We start from the raw sequence: 20,069 nt of genomic DNA, 5'->3' as shown, positions 1-20,069 counted from the left end.
CAGGTGAGGGGCCAGACAAAGAATGGTTCAAAAACCCTATGAAAAATCGAGGAAGAGGTGAAGTGACCCTGCCCGGAGGAAGCCGGGGCCCCCGTCTGGAGCCAGGCCCAGATGGCGGGCTCGTCGGCGAGCGTCTGGTGGCTGGGTTTGCCACGGAGCCCGGTCGGGCACAGTCCGAAAAAGCTACGTGGCCCCATCTCTCCAGCCCATGGGCCCACCACCTGTGGGAGGAACCGCTGGGGTCGGGTGCGCTGCCACACGGGGGACAGTGAAGATCAGGGGCCTCGACGGACCAGACCCGGGCAGCAGACGCTGGCTCTGTGGGGGAAGGAGCCGGAACTGGTGCGGGAGGTGGAGCGCTACCGGTTAGATCTGGTAGAGCTTACCTCTACGCACAGTCTTGGTTCCGGAACCGTACTCCTGGATAGGGGTTGGAGTCTTGTCTTCTCCGGAGTTGCCCAGGGTGTGAGGCGCCGGGCGGGTGTGGGGATACTCACAAGCCCCCAGCTGAGCACCGCTACGTTGGAGTTTACCCCGGTGGACGAGAGGGTCCCCTCCCTACGCCTGCGGGTGGTGGGGGGGAAAACTCTCTGTTGTTTGTGCATATGCACCAAACAGGAGTTCGGAGTATTCGGCCTTCTTGGAGACCTTGAGTGGAGTCCTGCATGGGGCTCCAGTGGGGGACTCCATTGTTCTTCTGGGGGACTTCTACGCGCACGTGGGCAATGATGGAGACACCTGGACTTTCAACTCACACCTCCGGCAGAGCTTTTCGTGCATCCCTGTGGAGGCTGGGGGCATTGAACCCGAGTGGACAATGTTCAAAGTTTCCATTGCTGAAGCTGCGGCGAGGAGCTGTGGTCTTAGGGTCTTAGGTGCTTCAAGGGGCGGTAACCCACGAACACCATGGTGGACACCGGTGGTCAGGGAAGCCGTCCAACTGAAGAAGGAGTCTTTCCGGGATATGTTATCCCAGAGGACTCCGGAGGCAGTTGCAGGGTACCAAAGGGCCCGAAGGGCTGCAGCCTCTGCCGTGAAAGAGGCAAAGCAGCGGGTGTGGGAGAAGTTTGGAGAAGACATGGAGAAGGACTTTCGGTCGGCACCAAAGTGCTTCTGGAAAACTGTTCGCCACCTCAGGAGGGGGAAGCGGGGAACCATCCAAGCTGTGTACAGTAAGGATGGGACACTGTTGACCTCAACTGAGGAGGTAATAGGGCGGTGGAAGGAGCACTTTGAGGAACTCCTTAATCCGACTAATACGCCCTCTATGTTAGAGGCAGAGCTGGAGGATGATGAGGGATTGTCCCTGGTGGAGGTCACTGATGTAGTCAAACAACGTCACAGTGGCAAAGCCCCGGGGATTGATGAGATCCGTCCAGAAATGCTCAAGGCTCTGGGTGTGGAGGGGCTGTCCTGGTTGACACGTCTCTTCAATATTGCGTGGAAGTCTGGAACAGTGCCAAAGGAGTGGCAGACTGGGGTGGTGGTTCCCCTTTTTAAAAGGGCGACCAGAGGGTGTGTGCCAATTACAGGGGTATCACACTTCTCAGCCTCCCCTGTTAAAGTTTACTTCAAGGTGCTGGGTTCGGCCGATAGTCGAACCTCGGGTTGAAGAGGAACAATGCGGATTCCGTCCCTGGTCGTGGGAACAACGGACCAGCTCTTTACTCGCAAGGATCCTGGAGGGAGCCTGGGAGTATGCTCAACCGGTCTACATGTGTTTTGTGGATCTGGAGAAGGGATATGACCGGTCCCCCGGGAGATACTGTGGGAGGTGCTGCGGAGTATGGGGTGAGGGGGTCTCTACTCAGGGCCATCCAATCTCTGTAACGAACAAAGTGAGAGCTGTGTCCGGGTTCCCGCAGTAAGTCGGACTCGGTTCAGGTTAGGGTTGGCCTCCGCCAGGGCCGCGCTTTGTCACCAATCCTGTTTGTAATATTTATGGACAGGATATCAAGGCATAGTCGGGTGGGGGGGGGTTGCAGTTCGGTGGGCTGGGGATCTCATCGCTGCTTTTTGCAGATGACGGTGTAGCGGCTGGGATGAGGATCAGCACCTCTAAATCGGAGGCCATGGTTCTCAGCAGGAAACCGATGGAATGCCTTCTCCAGGTAGGGAATGAGTCCTTACCCCAAGTGAAGGAGTTCAAGTACCTGTTTTGTTTGTGCAGTGAGGGGACAATGGACGCGGGAGATTGGTCGGAGAATCGGCGCGGGTGCGGTATTACATTCAATCTATCGCACCGTTGTGACAAAAGAGAGCTGAGCCAGAAGGCAAAGCTCTCGATCTACCGCTCAGTTTTCGTTCCTACCCTCACCTATGGTCATGAAGGCTGGGTCATGACCGAAAGAACGAGATCCAGGGTACAAGCGGCCGAAATGGGTTTCCTCAGGAGGGTGGCTGGCGTCTCCCTTAGAGATAGGGTGAGAAGCTCAGTCATCCGTGAGGAGCTCGGAGTAGAGCCACTGCTCCTTTGCGTCGAAAAGAGCCAGTTGAGGTGGTTCGGGCATCTGGTAAGGATGCCCCCTGGGCGCCTCCCTAGGGAGGTGTTCCAGGCACGTCCAGCTGGGAGGAGGCCTCGGGGAAGACCCAGGACTAGGTGGAGGGATTATATCTCCAACCTTGCCTGGGAACGCCTTGGGATCCCCCAGTCACATCTGGTTAATGTGCTCGGGAAAGGGAAGTTTGGGGTCCCTTGCTGGAGCTGCTACCCCCGCGACCCGACACCGGATAAGTAGAAGAAGATGGATGGATGGATACTGACACTATTCATATCCCAAACACACAATTCACGAAAGAATCTGAAGCCTCTAATTTATATCCTGTACTGCAGTAAAAGTACCAAAACACACTGTCAAAGTACTGTGTTAATACAAATTAAATTTCTGTTTTGAAGATTTTACTGAGGTAAAATCTTGTCATTATTCCGACATCACATGAATAGAGGTCTGACTTTATGATGCGTTCAGATGGCATTTCTTTAGTGATGGTTATGGCTAGAAGTGGTAGCGGGGATACCGGGTTTTAAAGAGTGCTTATTAGTCCATAGGCCAGCTCCAGTGCTAGTTAAAACGTAACTCTCGCCAAAATGCAACCTAGGGTCTTTTTGTGAATGTACCCAAGTCAAACTTTCATTTAAAAGTATAATTAGGACAGAAACGCCAATTTTAAGATTGACCGTATTTTCATTTTCGGTCAAATGGCCTTTTGAATGGGAGTGCACTTCTATAATAGCATAAAAATCACTATTTTTAAAACACTGAGAAGGCTCGACACAACATGTATCACCAGGGCCTTTACACATAAATTCTAGCATTGAGAACATTGTTTGTGTACACAAAAGAAAGGTTTTCAACTTACTTCAGCAATTGGCTTTTCCACTCACCGCCATCTTGACAGTCAAAAAGTGTCTGTGAACACAAACAATGTTCTCAATGCTGAGTTCATGTGTAGAACCCCTGGTGATACTTGGAGCAAAGTTTCACGTTTTGTCGAGCCTTCTTAGTGTTTTAAATGCCGATTAGCACATACTGGTTCTCTGTGTTGGAACTGGACCCATCTCATTAATTGCCACCTGGTCCATGGGTGACACTATACAGTACTGAAATAACACAGGGCTGACTTTTCGGGGCCTTTGCAGGCCATACAGACTGCCTGTCTGAGCCATCTCAATGTTTCTCCCAAGTCTGGTGGTTCGATGATGCACCTCAAGATCTGACCTGTTCAGTTCTGTGGGTACAACCACTTGCCATCTTTGCTGTCCGGTGGCTGGCTCACGCCACCTCTCTTCAGTTTCCAACCCTAGTAATCCAATTGGGGTCAAGTGCTTCACACCACCACAGCATGGCAACTTTTCCCATCGTGACTGTGATGAGTAAGCCTGAGTCGAGCATCGCTAGTAACATCACAACTTTTAAAGGGCTTGGTCAAAAGCTTGGTGTCAGCATTTGGACCACATACAATTAATTCAGGGAAGTCTTACTAAGGCGGAGCAAAAGAGAATTTCAGTAGTTAAGACAGGAGGAAATAAACACATCAAATATTATTTTAGGTTTAATATGCTGCACCATAGAGTAGCACACAATTTTGTTCTATCTACTTACAATGACACTAAAGTCAATTCTGATTCTGTGGAGATATCTTTTAAATTACTTATTATTTGACCAAGAAAACCAGAGCTGAATGTATAAAGCAAACAGCATCAGACTCAGGACAGAACCTTGAGACATACATTTAGATGATGGAGCATAATAATGAACAATAACTGAAAAACTCCTGTATGAAAGGTAAGAAGAAAACCACTCAAGAGCTGATCCAAACATTTCCATCCACTGCCTGAGCCTCTCAAGTATGATACAGTGATCCACTGTATCAGATGAAACACTGAAGTCTAATAGAATTAATGCAGAATCTTTACTTTTGGTTTATTAATTACCATTATATAATGATCCATGAATTAATTAATAACATTACACAAATGTCATCATAATATAATCTACAAAGCTGGTCTGTTTTCATAATCCCAATTTTTTTAAACTCACCAAAAAAATTCTGTTAAGTGACTGACTGTGTTCTTTTTGGTATCTTTTGGATCATTGCAGGGCCAAAAGATGGAGACTCCTAAAGAAGTCGTCTTGGGAATTTTAGAAGACTTGGGAGCAGATGACTTTGGGAAATTTAAGTGGCACCTGCAGGGAGCACTTGAAGACTTCCCAGCAATCCCAAAGAGTAAACTGGAGAATGTAAACAGGGAGAACACAGTGGATACAATGTTCCAGACCTACAGTACAAACACTATTAAAGTGACCAGAATAGTTTTAGAGAAGATCAATCAAAATGACCTAGTGGAGAAGTTGTCATGTCATGGAGAAGTCAACATCCCAGTACCTGCAGGTAAGTCACAATCATTATGAATTTTAAAAAATGGATGTAACAAAGATCACTTATATATCTTTGTCTTCAAAAAACAATGGCTTTGTTACCAATGTGTTGACAACAACAGAAAAAGCTACTAAACATCCACAAGAGAAACAAAATTTAAAGTGTCTGCGAAAATAAAAAGATATTTTTTTATTTTGTTATCTATTTTATTAATTTATATTATTTTTGTTTACTCTGCTGGTTAAAATGAACACACACTGATGTCACTGTAAGATACTGCTTGGGCAATATTAATTCCCTCTGTAATTAAGTCATATCCCTTCTGGTTTATTTGGACAATGAAGAGTCCATAGATGTATGACTGAAACACCCAACATATCAGTTGTTTTTGAGGAATACTAAGTCATTTTACAATAGTTAACATATTCAGGACCTTGTCATCAAATGGGCTGAATAGATTTCATGAATACAGAAATGTGCACACTCACATTCATCAGAACAAACCCTCATTGATTTCATTGTTTGATTCATTCAGAGATTCTTGCTGCATGCCAGCGCAAAGTCAAATCCAACTTACTTAAGACGTTCCAGCGTGTGTTTGAGGGAATTGCTAAAGCAGGAAACAAAACCCCTCTGAATCAGATGTTCACAGAGATCTACATCACAGAGGAAGGGACTGCAGAGGTCAATGCTGAACATGAGGTCAGACAGATTGAAACAGCATCCAGGAAACCAGACAGACCAGAAACAACAATCACAGGTGAAGACATCTTTAAAACCCCACCTGGAAGAGATGAACCAATCAGAACAGTGATGACAAAGGGAGTGGCTGGCATCGGGAAAACAGTCTTAACACAGAAGTTCACTCTGGACTGGGCTGAAGGCAAAGCCAACCAGGACATCCAGTTCACATTTCCATTCACCTTCAGAGAGCTGAATGTGCTGAAAGAGAAAAAGTACAGCTTGGTGGAACTTGTTCATTACTTCTTTAGTGAAATCAAAGAAGCAGGAATCTGCAGGTTTGAAGAGTTCCAGGTTGTGTTCATCTTTGACGGTCTGGATGAGTGTCGACTTCCTCTGGACTTCCTCAGAACTAAAATCCTGACTGATGTTACAGAGTCCACCTCAGTGGATGTGCTGCTGACAAATCTCATCAGGGGGAAACTGCTTCCTTCTGCTCGCCTCTGGATAACCACACGACCTGCAGCAGCCAGTCAGATCCCTCCTGAGTGTGTTGACATGGTGACAGAAGTCAGAGGGTTCACTGACGCCCAGAAGGAGGAGTACTTCAGGAAGAGATTCAGAGATGAGGAGCAGGCCAACAGAATCATCTCCCACATCAAGACATCCCGAAGCCTCCACATCATGTGTCACATCCCAGTCTTCTGCTGGATCACTGCTACAGTTCTAAAGAAGGTGTTGAAGACCAGAGAGGGAGGAGAGCTGCCCAAAACCCTGACTGAGATGTACATCCACTTCCTGGTGGTTCAGTCCAAACGGAAGAACATCAAGTATGATGGAGGAGCTGAGACAGATCCACACTGGAGTCCAGAGAGCAGGAAGATGATCGAGTCTCTGGGAAAACTGGCTTTTGAGCAGCTGCAGAAAGGCAACCTGATCTTCTATGAATCAGACCTGACAGAGTGTGGCATCGATATCAGAGCAGCCTCAGTGTACTCAGGAGTGTTCACACAAATCTTTAAAGAGGAGGGTGGACTGTACCAGGACAAGGTGTTTTGCTTCATCCATCTGAGTGTTCAGGAGTTTCTGGCTTCTCTTTATGTCCATCTGACATTCACCAACACTGGAGTCAACCTGCTGTCAGACGAACAAACAACATCAACACAGTTCTACCAGAGTGCCGTGGACAAGGCCTTACAGAGTCCAAATGGACACCTGGACTTGTTCCTTCGCTTCCTCCTCGGTCTTTCTCTTCAGTCTAATCAGACTCTCCTACGAGGCCTGATGACACAGACAGGAAGTAGCTCACAGACCAATCAGGAAACAGTAAAGTACATTAAGAAGAAGATCAGTGAGAATCTGTCTGCAGAGAGAAGCATCAATCTGTTCCACTGTCTGAATGAACTGAATGATCGTTCTCTAGTGGAGCAGATCCAACAGTCCCTGAGTTCAGGAAGTCTCTCCACAGATTATCTGTCTCCTGCTCAGTGGTCAGCTCTGGTCTTCATCTTACTGTCATCAGAAGAAGATCTGGACGTGTTTGACCTGAAGAAATACTCTGCTTCAGAGGAGGCTCTTCTGAGGCTGCTGCCAGTGGTCAAAGCCTCCAAAAAAGCTGTGTAAGTACAGCAATAGAGTCATATGTCATAACTTAAAGACTATGCTGTCTTTTCAACTTTTTGATTATTTTTTCTTCATTATCGTCTCTTCAGGCTGAGTGTTGGACCTGTGTAACAAAAACCTGTTAACCATTCCCAATGGTCTTGGGTGACACTAAGCTCCAACGCAGCGACGGTGGCTCTGCTAAATAGTTGCACCATAATTTCTTTTGATATACTGTATTTTAAGATATTTTTAGTTTTTTTTCCTTGCATTTAGAACAGCTGAGGAGAGACGAGTGGGGAAATGATATGCAGCAAAGGGCATCAGGTCAGATTCGAACTTGGGCCGCTGGCAGGACTGAGCCTACATGTGCCCACCCCAGCATGTAGCTTGCTAGCTTGAAGGTTGTTGTTGTTTCTGGAAATGTACTTCTGTTGATCTAGACTATTGATGAGTTAATGTTAATTAACTGTGATGATTTTAACAAGAGCTGAGAAGAGATTATCCATGACCAGATTTAGTAATGCCTCACAAGTTACCATCTAGATTTACAGTTTATATTTTAGTTATAATGAAAAACATATCCTTGTTTGAGTCTTGAGTTAAAATGTCTTAGTTTCTTTAACTGCAAATCAGATCCTATATATATACTTACTTACTTATGCCTGACACCCCTTGGGGGTAAGGCCATCAACAAATGACATCCAGAGAACTCGGTGGCTGACTTTCTTTTCTATCTGTGACCAGGTATATCACATCTTTTTGATCTCTCTCTGCCAGGTGTTACTAGAACTTCTCTTCCCCTGGGGGTTCCACGTCAGAGCCTGTCTGGTTGTATTTGATATTGGTTTACGAAGGGTGTGCCCAATCCAATTCGATTCAATTTTATTTATAGTATCAAATCATAACAAGAGTTATCTCGAGACACTTTACAGATAGAGTAGGTCAAGACCACACTCTATAATTTACAAAGCCCCAACAATTCTAATAATTCCCCCAAGAGCAAGCAGTGCGACAGTGGTGAGGAAAAACTCCCAATTAGGAAGAAACCTCGGATAGACCCAGGCTCTTGGTAGGCGGTGTCTGACGGTGCCGGTTGGGGATGTGATGAACAGTGGCAATAATAGTCACATTAATAATGGAACAGTGACTTCAAATGGTAGTCGTAGTAGTTCATGTCATATCAGGGCTCTGCAGGCCGTTACAGGATGTAGCGTGGCACAGCAGAGCATGGATGGACGTAGCAGGAAGCAGCAGGGTTCAGCAGGACGCTGTATGACATTGCTGGGCACCACAGAGCTTAGCAGGGTGTAGCAGGGAGTGCAGCAGGACCACGGCGACAGCTGCAACCAAGATCATGGTACCATCGTACTCCAAGGAAATATGCTGGGTGAAACAACACAAGGACTCCGGGGAGGAAAATCCTCAGAGCTAGGTTAGTAACAAGCATTTCTGGGACAGGGTGCCCTCAGTGTGTCAAAGGAAGGAAGTCCCCCGGCAGTCTAGAACTATAACAGCGTGACTAAGAGAGACAGGTTAAGAAGAGGAGCCTGGTCGGGCTAGAACTCTCCCCAACTGGATCGGGCTGTACTGGCCTGCATCCCTCTACTTTTCTTATATTATTAATTTGACAACTTTGAAGAGAAGCAGGTGGCCGGGCTAGGTGGACGCTGCAACTCCTCACTCCCTAACTATAAGCTTTATCAAAGAGGAGAGTTTTAAGTTCATTCTTAAATGTGGTGACGGTTTCTGCCCCCCGAACCCGGACTGGGAGCTGGTTCCACAGGAGAGGAGCCTGGTAGCTGAAGGCTCTGGCTCGCATTCTACTTTTAGAGACTCTAGGTACCACAAGTAACTCTGCATTCTGGGAGGGCAGTGCTCTAGTGGGACAATAAGGTACTAAGAGCTCTTCTAGATATGATGGTGCTAGACCAGTAGGTCAGGAGAAGGATTTTAAATTAAATCCTGGATTTTACACGAAGCCAATGCAGAGAAGCTAATACAGGTGAAATATGCATTCTGGATCAGCTGGAGAGTCTTAAGGGACTTATTTGAGCAACCTGACAGTAGGGAATTACAATAGTCTAGCCTGGAAGTAACGAATGCATGGACTAGTTTTTCTGAATCGTTTTGAGATGTATAGATGTAGAGTATGTTCCTAATTTTGGCAACGTTGTGAAGATGAAAAAAGGCTGTTCTTGAGGTTTGTTTTAGATGGGCGTTAAAGGATATAAGTGTTCCAATCTCTGTAACAGGATGGTATGGTCAATAGTGTCAAATGCAGCACTAAGATCTAATAAAACAAGAATGGAGACAATTCCTTTGTCTGCAGCAGTTAGAAGGTCGTTAGAAATTTTCACCAGTGCCGTCTCTGTGCTATGATGCATTCTAAATCCTGATTGAAAGTCCTCAAATAAACTATTGCTATGTAGAAAATCACATATCTGATTAGCAACTACCTTCTCAAGGATCTTGGAGAGAAAGGGAAGGTTAGACATATTGTATGAAACACTGGAATCGGATCAGTATTCAGTATCGGCCGATACGCAAGTTCAGGTATCAGAATCGGTATCGGGAAGCAAAAAATGGTATCGGGCCATCTCTAGTTGAGACCAGGATAATTTACTGTCTACTATAACCCCAATAAGCTTTGTCCTTTCTACCTGTTCAACTGCCTTACCTTCAACATCCATCCATCCATCCATCCATCCATCTTCGTCCGCTTATCCGGTGCCGGGTCGCGGGGGGCAGCTCCAGCAGGGGACCCCAAACTTCCCTTTCCCGAGCAACATTAACCAGCTCCGACTGGGGGATCCCGAGGCGTTCCCAGGCCAGGTTGGAGATATAATCCCTCCACCTAGTCCTGGGTCTTCCCGAGGCCTCCTCCCAGCTGGACGTGCCTGGAACACCTCCCTAGGGGAGGCCAGGGGCATCCTCACCAGATGCCCGAACCACCTCAACTGGCTCCTTTCGACGCAAAGGAGCAGTGGCTCTACTCGAGCTCCTCACGGATGACTGAGCTTCTCACCCTATCTCTAAGGGAGACGCCAGCCACCCTCCTGAGGAAACCCATTTCGACCGCTTGCACCCTGGATCTCGTTCTTTCGGTCATGACCCAGCCTTCATGACCATAGGTGAGGTAAGGACGAAACTGACCGGTAGATCGAGAGCTTTGCCTTCTGGCTCAGCTCTCTTTTCGTCTACAGTGGCGATAGATGGAATGTAATACCGCACCCGCTCGCCCGATTCTCCGACCAATCTCCCGCTCCATTGTCCCCTCACTCGCGAACAAAACCCCAAGGTACTTGAACTCCTTCACTTGGGGTAAGGACTCATTCCCTACCTGGAGAAGGCATTCCATCGGTTTCCTGCTGAGAACCATGGCCTCCGATTTAGAGGTGCTGATCCTCATCCCAACCGCTTCACACTCGGCTGCGAACCGATCCAGTGAGTGCTGAAGGTGGCCAGCCGTGATGTGCCATCAGGACCACATCATCTGCAAAAGCAGCGATGAGATCCCCAGCCCACCGGAACCGCAACCCCTCCCCACCCGACTACGCCCGATATCCTGTCCATAAATATTACAAACAGGATTGGTGACAAAGCGCCAGCCCTGGCGGAGAGCAACCCTCACCTGAAACGAGTCCGACTTACTGCCGAGAACCGGACACAGCTCTCACTTTGGTGGTACAGAGTTGGATGGCCCTGAGTAGAGACCCCCTCACCCCATACTCCCGCAGCACCTCCCACAGTATCTCCCGGGGGACCCGGTCATACGCCTTCTCAAATCCACAAAACACATGTAGACCGGTTGGGCATACTCCCAGGCCCCCTCCAGGATCCTTTGCGAGGTGAAGAGCTGGTCCGTTGTTCCCGAACCAGGACGGAATCCGCATTGTTCCTCCTCAACCTGAGGTTCGACTATCGGCCGAACCCTCCTTTCCAGCACCTTGGAGTAGACTTTACCAGGGGAGGCTGAGAAGTGTGATACCCTGTAATTGGCACACACCCTCTGGTCCCCCTTTTTAAAAGGGGGAACCACCACCGATCTGCCACTCCTTTGGCACTGTTCCAGACTTCCACGCAATGTTGAAGAAGCGTGTCAACCAGGACAGCCCCTCCACACCCAGAGCCTTGAGCATTTCTGGACGGATCTCATCAATCCCGGGGCTTTGCCACTGTGGAGTTGTTTGACTACATCAGTGACTTCCGCCCGGAAATCGACGACAATCCCCGTCATCCTCCAGCTCTGCCTCTAACATAGAGGGCGTATTAGTCGGATTCAGGAGTTCCTCAAAATGCTCCTTCCACCGCCCTATTACCTCCTCAGTTGAGGTCAACAGTGTCCCATCCTTACTGTACACAGCTTGGATGGTTCCCCTTCCCCTCCTGAGGTGGCGAACAGTTTTCCAGAAGCACTTTGGTGCCGACCGAAGTCCTTCTCCATGTCTTCTCCAAACTTCTCCCACACCCGCTGCTTTGCCTCTTTCAACGGCAGAGGCTGCAGCCCTTCGGGCCCCTTCGGTACCCTGCAACTGCCTCCGGAGTCCTCTGGGATAACATATCCCGGAAAGACTCCTTCTTCAGTCGGACGGCTTCCCTGACCACCGGTGTCCACCACGGTGTTCGTGGGTTACCGCCCTGCGAGGCACCTAAGACCCTAAGACCACAGCTCCTCGCGCAGCTTCAGCAATGGAAACTTTGAACATTGTCCACTCTGGTTCAATGCCCCCACCTCCACAGGGATGCGAAAAGCTCCGCCGGAGGTGCGAGTTGAAAGTCCGTTGGACAGGGTCCTCCTCCAGACGTTCCCAATTTACCCGCAATAACGTTTGGGCTTACCAGGTCTGTCCAGAGTCTTCCCCACCCCTGACCCAACTCACCAGCAGATGGTGATCGGTTGACAGCTCTGCCCCTCTCTTCACCCGAGTGTCCAAAACATACGGCCTCAGATCAGATGAAACGATTATAAAATCGATCATTGACCTTGGCCCTAGGGTGCTCTGGTACCAGGTACACTTATGAGCATCCCTATGTTCGAACATGGTGTTCGTTATAGACAATCCATGACTAGCACAGAAGTCCAACAACAAACAACCACTCTGGTTTAGATCAGGGAGGCCGTTCCTCCCAATCACGCCTCTCCAGGTGTCTCCATCATTGCCCGCGTGCGTTGAAGTCCCCAGCAGAACAATGGAGTCCCCCACTGGCGCCCCATGCAGGACTCCACTCAAAGGTCTCCAAGAAGGCCGAATACTCCGAACTCCTGTTTGGTGCATATGCACAAACAACAGTCAGAGTTTTCCCCCACAACCCGCAGGCGTAAGGGAGGGACCCTCTCGTCCACCGGGGTAAACTCAACGCAGCGCGGCTCAGCGGGGGCTTGTTAGTATCCCCACACCCGCCCGGCGCCGCACACCCTGAGCAACTCCGGAGAAGAAAAGAGTCCAACCCTATCCAGGAGTACAGTTCCAGAACCGAGACGGGCGTAGAGGTAAGCCCCACCAGATCTAACCGGTAGCGCTCCACCTCCCGCACCAGTTCCGGCTCCTTCCCCCACAGAGGTGACGTTCCACGTCCCCAGAGCCAGCATCTGCTGCCCGGGTCTGGTCCGTCGAGGCCCCTGACCTTCACTGCCACCCATGTGGCAGCGCACCACGACCAGCGGTTCCTCCCACAGGTGGTGGGCCCATGGGCTGGAGAGATGGGAGCCACGTAGCTTGTTCGGGCTGTGCCTGGCCGGGCTCCGTGGCAAACCCGGCCACCAGGCTGCGCCCGACGAGCCCGCCCGTCTGGGCCTGGCTCCAGACGGGGGCCCCGGGCTTCCTCCGGGCAGGGTCACTCCATTTCTACCTTGTTTTTCCATTGGGGTTTTTAAACCATTCTTTGTCTGGCCCCTCACCTGAGACCACTTTGCCTTGGGAGACCCTACCAGGAGCACAAAGCTCCAGACAACACAGCCCTCAGGTTCACAGAGACACACAAACCTCTCCACCACGATAAGGTGATGGTTCACGGAGAAGCAACACCTTCAACATATAAATTTAATTTAGGTTCATTATACAACTGATTGTTTTTTTTTCCAAATACAATGCTTGTGGTTGTGGATACATTAAGAACTAGTTGATTATTTTTTACCCATTCCAAAGCTGACTGCAATTCCTCATTCAAGACACTAGTAAGCCTCTCAGCTGTAGATGCTGCCATGTATATTGTTGAGTCGTCAGCATACATCGCCATTTTTGCATCTGTTAAGGTTAATTCATTGGTAAATATAGAATAAAGCAATGGCCCCAAACAGCTTCCTTGTGGAATTTCACAGCTTACTGATTTCACCTCTGAAAAACTCCCATTAAAGTACACCGTCTGTGTCTTATTTGCTAAATAGCTTTCTAGCCAAAGTATTGCACTCAAAACCATAACATTTTAGTTTTTTTAATAACAAATTGTGATCAATTATATCAAAAGCCGCAGTGAAATCCAACAGCACAGCCCCAACTAATTTCTCATTTTCTATCTCTGTCAATGTCATCTGACATTTGAGTGAGGAATGTGCCTGTCAAATGTCTAACTCTGTAGGCATGTTGTTAATCTGTATATAAATAATTTACTGAAAAATAACATTGTATTTGTTCATAAGCAATTTTCTGCATGATCTTACTTGAAGCCGGCAGCAGGCTAATTGGTTGACTATTTGACATTTGGCATTGCATTCTTAGGTAAAGGAATGATTTTAGCAGTTTTCCATGTTATATTTTTTTCTAAACTCATATTCAACACATGGCTAACTGGAATGGCAATCAAGTTTGCCACCAATTTCAAAAGTTTTGTATCCATATTATCCGCACCAGATGGTTTGTCTTTACAACTGAGTAGCAACTTTTCCACATATCTCACATCAACTTTAGTAAATTCAAAAGTACATTGTTTTCCTATCATAATTTGATCTCTAATCAAGGTATGTGATTGTATGTTAGTTGTTTGGCACATTTTCTCCTTAAGTTTTTCCACTTTTTTGTTAAAATAGTTATTGAGGTGGTTAGCAATATCCACAGGCTTGGTAATGAAGTGTCCTTCTGATTCAAGATATGATGGAGTAGATTTGGATTTACTGTCCATTATCTCATTAAGAATATTCCACATTTTCTTACTGTCATGCTTTGCATTCCTAATTGCATTTTCATAATACATCCTCTTTTTATTTTTATTTAACTTTGTCACATAATTTCTTAGCTTGTAAAACTTGTTAATAAAGCCCTTTCCAGTCTGATGGCAGTTTTTCTTCATCTCATACCTTTCTGAAGAGTGGATATAGCATCTCTACAGTAGTGTCCATGTCAGCCTTTAATGCTTTTGCTGGAATATTATCTGGCCAAGTTGCTTTGCAATTCTTTTGCTGTACTGCTCTCCGAATCTCCTTTCTGCTTGGTGTGTCACAGCTGATGGGGAGATCTTTTCCTGCTGGTTGGATATCTGGGAGGTTTGTTGGTGGGGGCCTGTTAAGCAGTTCTTCGAAATGTTCCGCCCATCGATTGACGTCGATTGTCTTGATGGTGTTGCTTTCATTATCTTTAACTGGTCTTTCTGGCTTGGTGTATTTGCCTGACAGCTTTCTGGTGATGTCATATAGCTGTTTCATGTTTCTGTTTCTTGATGCTTCTTCAGCCTCCTCCGCTAGTTTGTTGATGTATTTCAGCTTGTCAAACTTGATGCTTTTCTTCACCATTCTGTGGGCAATGCTGTATTCTTTTTGGGGCCTTATCTTTGGATGTTCTAGTGCGACTGTTTGTTACTGCAATACCCATTTCTTTCCTTACTTTGACCTTTTGTAATGTTTCAGCAGATATTCATTCTTTTGCTGGTATTTCTTGTAGCCCACGACTTCCTGACACGTTGATGTTATAGTGTCTTTGATGTGTTGCTGCTTGTCAATGCTATTCTCCTCTTCTAGTAGAGCTCGCAGAGCTTCATATTTGTTCGAGAGTTTCACGCTGTAGTCTTCTCGAATTCTTTCTTCCCTAGCAGGTTCACGTTGTATTTATTTCTATTTCCCGTGTGCGCTGTCCTGTTCACCTTTGTTTGAGTTTCAGTCTGGCCGTCAGGAGGTGGTGGTCTAATGCAATATCTGCTCCTCTTTTTACTCTCACATCCTGTAGTGTTCTCCTGAACTTCTTGTTTATGCAGATGTGATCTATTTGGTTTTCGGTAACATGATGCGGTGATACCCATGTTGCTTTATGTATGTTCTTGTGGGGAAATATACTGCCTCCAATGATAAGTTTGTTTAATGCACAGATATCTAGAAGCTTCCCTCCATTGTTGTGCATGTCTCCCAGTCCATGTCTTCCCATCACTTCTTCATATCCTCTGTTGTCTTCTCCTATCTTTGCGTTCAGGTCTCCCATAAGGATGGTCACATCTTTCTCAGAGTAATTGCCTGATATTCGGTAGTCTGTCGTAGAACTCATCTTTTGTTTCTTCTTCATGGTCATTGGTTGGTGCATAACATTGGATTACATTCATGCTTATATGTTCTTTCGTTTTTCTGAATGATGCTGTAATGATTCTTGGACCATGGGCTTCCCATCCTATCAGTGCTATTTGTGCTGATTGATATAGCATGAGAGCAACGCCTTTAGTATGTGGGGCATTTTCCTCTTCTTGGCCTGAATATAGCATTTCTCCGCTCACAAGCTTTTTCTGACCAGCTTGTGTCCATCTTGCCTCACTAATTCCCAATAGCACGCGGTTGTAATTTTGAATCTCTGCTGCTATTAGAGCTGCTTTTCCTGTTTGGTACATGGTCCTTACATTCCAGGTACCAATGGTAATGTTCTTCCTGGTTGAAAGAAGGATTGTCGATCTATAGGCTTCCAGGAGCTCCTGGCTCAATGTCATAGGTTTTTGAGTCGATGAGCCTGTATAGCCTCCAGAATCTTAGGGGCACAATATATATATCTATAAACAAACATCTATATATAAAAAAACATATTTATATATATATATACATTCACCTAAAGGATTATTAGGAACACCCTACTAATACTGTGTTTGACCCTGTTTCGCCTTCAGAACTGCCTTAATACTTCGTGGCATTGATTCAACAAGGTGCTGGAAGTATTCTTCAGAAATGTTGGCCCATATTGAGAGGATAGCATCTTGCAGTTGATGGAGATTTTTGGGATGCACATCCACAGCGCAAAGCGCCCATTTCACCACATCCCAAAGATGTTCTATTGGGTTGAGATCTGGTGACTGTGGGGGCCATTTTAGTACAGTGAACTCATTGTCATGTTCAAGAAACCTATTTGAAATGATTCGAGCTTTGTGACATGGTGCATTATCCTGCTGGAAGTAGCCATCAGAGGATGGGTAGATGGTGGTCATAAAGGGATGGACATGGTCAGATTAGGTAGGCTGTGGCATTTAAATGATGCCCAATTGGTACTAAGGGGCCTAAAGTTTGCCAAAAAAACATTCCCCACACCATTACACCACCACCACCAGTCTGCACAGTGGTAACAGGGCATGACGGATCCATGTTCTCATTCTGTTTATGCTAAATTCTGACTCTACCATCTGAATGTCTCAACAGAAATCGAGACAGATCAGATTTTGGTGAGCTTGTGCAAATTGTAGCCTCATTTTCCCTATTTTTAGTGGAGATAAGTGGTACCGAGTAGGGTCTTCTGCTGGTTTAGCCCATCCGCCTCAAGGCTGTTCGTGTTGTGGCTTCACAAATGCTTTGCTGCATACCCCGGTTGTAACGAGTGGTTATTTGAGTCAAAGTTGATCTATCAGCTGGAATCAGTCGGCCAATTCTCCTATGACCTGTTAGCATCAACAAGGCATTTTCGCCCAGAGAAATGCCGCATACTGGATGTTTTTCCTTTTTCAGACCATTCTTTGTAAACCCTAGAAATTGATGTGCGTGAAAATCCCAGTAACTGAGCAGATTGTGAAATACAAAAGTTGCTTAGATCACCTTTCGTTCCCATTCTGACATTCAGTTTGGAGTTCAGGAGTTTATCTAGACCTGGATGACACCCCTAAATGCATTGAAGCAGCTGCCATGTGATTCGTTGATTAGGTAATTGCATTAACGAGAAATCTTACAGGTGTTCCTAATAATTCTTTAGGTGAGTGTATTTATATATACTGTATACAGTACAGGCCAAAAGTTTGGACACACCTTCTCATTCAATGCGTTTTCTTTATTTTAATGACTATTTACATTGTAGTTTCTCACTGAAGGCATCAAAACTATGAATGAACACATATGGAATTATGTACTTAACAGAAAAGTGTGAAATAACTGAAAACATGTCTTATATTTTAGATTCCTCAAAGTAGCCACCCTTTGCTTTTTTGATAGCGCTGCAAACCCTTGGTGTTCTCTCAATGAGCTTCATGAGGTAGTCACCTGAAATGGTTTTCACTTCACAGGTGTGCCTTGTTAGGGTTAATTAGTGGAATTTTTCCCTTATTAATGGGGTTGGGACCATCAGTTGTGTTGTGCAGAAGTCAGGTTGATACACAGCCGACATTCCTATTGGACAACTATTAGAATTCATATTATGGCAAGAACCAATCAGCTAAGTAAAGAGAAATGAGTGGCCATCATTACTTTAACAAATGAAGGTCAGTCAGTCCGGAAAATTGCGAAAACTTTGAATGTGTCCCCAAGTGCAGTCGCAAAAACCATCAAGCGCTACAACGAAACTGGCTCACATGAGGACCGCCCCAGGAAAGGAAGACCAAGAGTCACCTCCGCTGCTGAGGATAAGTTCATCCGAGTCACCAGCCTCAGAAATCGCAAGTTAACAGCAGATCAGATTAGAGACCAGATGAATGCCACACAGAGTTCTAGCAGCAGACACATCTCTAGAACAACTGTTAAGATGAGACTACGCGAATCAGGCCTTCATGGTCAAGTAGCTGCTAGCTGTTTTCAGTTATTTCACACTTTTTTTGTTAAGTACATAATTCCATATGTGTTCATTCATAGTTTTTATGCCTTCAGTGAGAATCTACAATGTAAATAGTCATGAAAATAAAGGAAACGCATTGAATGAGGTGTGTCCAAACTGTTGGCCTGTACTGTGTGTGTATATATATATATATATATATATATATATATATAAAAAAAAAAAAAAATAATTGAAAGTGTGAACCAAAAAGCAAAAGAAAATCTTTTTTTTTTTTTCATTACCATCTCTTCAGGCTGAGTGGCTGTAACCTGTCAGAAAGAAGCTGTGAAGTTCTGTCCTCAGTTCTCAGCTCCGAGTCCTCTAGTCTGAGAGAGCTGGACATGAGTAACAACAACCTGAAGGATTCAGGAGGGAAGCTGCTGTCAGCTGGACTTCAGAGTCCACACTGTAAACTGGAGAATCTCAAGTTAGGATTCATCAACCTGTTCAACTGATGGTCACTTGTAACATGCCTAAGATTGTCTCTGCTTGAATGATTTCAAACAGTTGTGTTTATTTAGTTTCAATCTCTGTCCATGAAGATGTTTTATGTTGTTTTCTTCTCACTTAACTCTGTTGTTAGAACTTGAAATAACAGACAGGAATCACAGAGCTACCAGTAATGTTGTCAGATTGTTGATGGACATTAGTGGGTGTTGGATTGTGAGTAGAAAGAATCAGTGAGAATGTTAATGTAAGCCCATAGTGTCCTCAGATCATGTGACATGTGTTGTTCTGTGTGTTTGCAGTCTGTCAGGCTGTCTGATCTCAGAGGAAGGCTGTTCATCTCTGGTCTCAGCTCTGAGCTCCAACCCCTCCCATCTGAGAGCGCTGGACCTGAGCTACAATCATCTAGGAGACTCAGGAGTGGAGATGCTGTCAGCTGGACTTGAGGATCCACTCTGGAGACTGGAAACTCTCAGGTAGAAACACTGGATGAACATAAAAAGGAGATATTTGTGTAGGAGGTCTCCAAGGAGAACATTTCCAGCAACTAAAATGATAATAAGATAAGTAATACAACACATTACTAATACAATGTTGGTAATATTATACCCGTTACAATCTCAGTATTGGGAGTTACAATGCATTTTAACCCAACAATAGTGGTGTTCTGTTTTTTATTCCAACTTTTTTTTAATTTAAATTTAAATGTTCACAATAGGTGATATGTAACACAAGCCATAGTGAACAAATCACAGTGAAAACAGCACATCCCTTCCCCTGAAATCCCCCACCCACCCACAAAACAAACCAGTTCAGGTCCAAAACAGATGGGCACACACAACACGGACCCATACACACTGACAAACACACCCCAGTAGGGTCACACAGCATTCTAAAGATAAAAGTAAAAATGATATCTAAATTAAAAGAGATACAGGAAGATGTGTGATGATAGGCTCTGCTCAAGGTGTCAACAATATTCCAAAAAATATTTAATGTAGGGCAAGACCAGAAAATATAAGTATGGTTGACAGGGGACTGGTTACACCTGTTACAGGCGTCCCGGACAGTGTATACAGTATTTTGGACAATTTTACTGTGGTGTTGAGGTCACCAGGACCAATGCCTGTCCTGCTGCGTTTCTCCATAGGTTTATAGACGATGACTTGGCTTTGTTAAAGGTGCTCTAAGGATGTTGGGTGACGTTACTTCTTGTTGACATTCAAAGTATTTTCAAACAAAACAAACACTAGCTCGCTCCTCCCTCCTCCTCATCCAATCCCCTCCCTTCTGTGCTTCAGTGCAGTAACCCCCTCCCCCGACAAATCTTTCTTGTCCGTTATTGGCTGAACACTGAAACACAGTTTGTGTATGTTTGCATGGTCCAGGTTGGACCACTTTGTTTTTGTTGGCGTGTGTGGACCCTAGGCTATCTACAGAAACCGCGTTTTTTTACAGTGTGTTCAGGGGACCGGCAACTCGCGGATA

The 20,069-nt window shown here is 45.9% G+C and overlaps 1 protein-coding gene across 1 annotated transcript in view; it reads left to right on the top strand.

Moving 5' to 3' along the window:
• The window catches only part of LOC120566833 (NLR family CARD domain-containing protein 3-like), a 43,298-nt gene that overhangs the window by 11,002 nt on the left and 12,227 nt on the right, over nucleotides 1-20,069 (top strand). The window contains exons 3-6 of the mRNA XM_039813490.1: nucleotides 4,602-4,893; nucleotides 5,417-7,181; nucleotides 18,388-18,561; nucleotides 18,884-19,057. Coding sequence (XP_039669424.1) covers nucleotides 4,602-4,893; nucleotides 5,417-7,181; nucleotides 18,388-18,561; nucleotides 18,884-19,057 — 2,405 coding nt within the window. The remainder of the gene's footprint in view (nucleotides 1-4,601; nucleotides 4,894-5,416; nucleotides 7,182-18,387; nucleotides 18,562-18,883; nucleotides 19,058-20,069) is intronic.

Source organism: Perca fluviatilis, chromosome 10, assembly GCF_010015445.1.
Source record: "Perca fluviatilis chromosome 10, GENO_Pfluv_1.0, whole genome shotgun sequence".
NCBI lineage: Eukaryota > Metazoa > Chordata > Actinopteri > Perciformes > Percidae > Perca > Perca fluviatilis.
The sequence above is the reverse complement of the archived record's forward strand: the minus strand, read 5'-3'. Positions and strand labels throughout refer to the sequence as shown.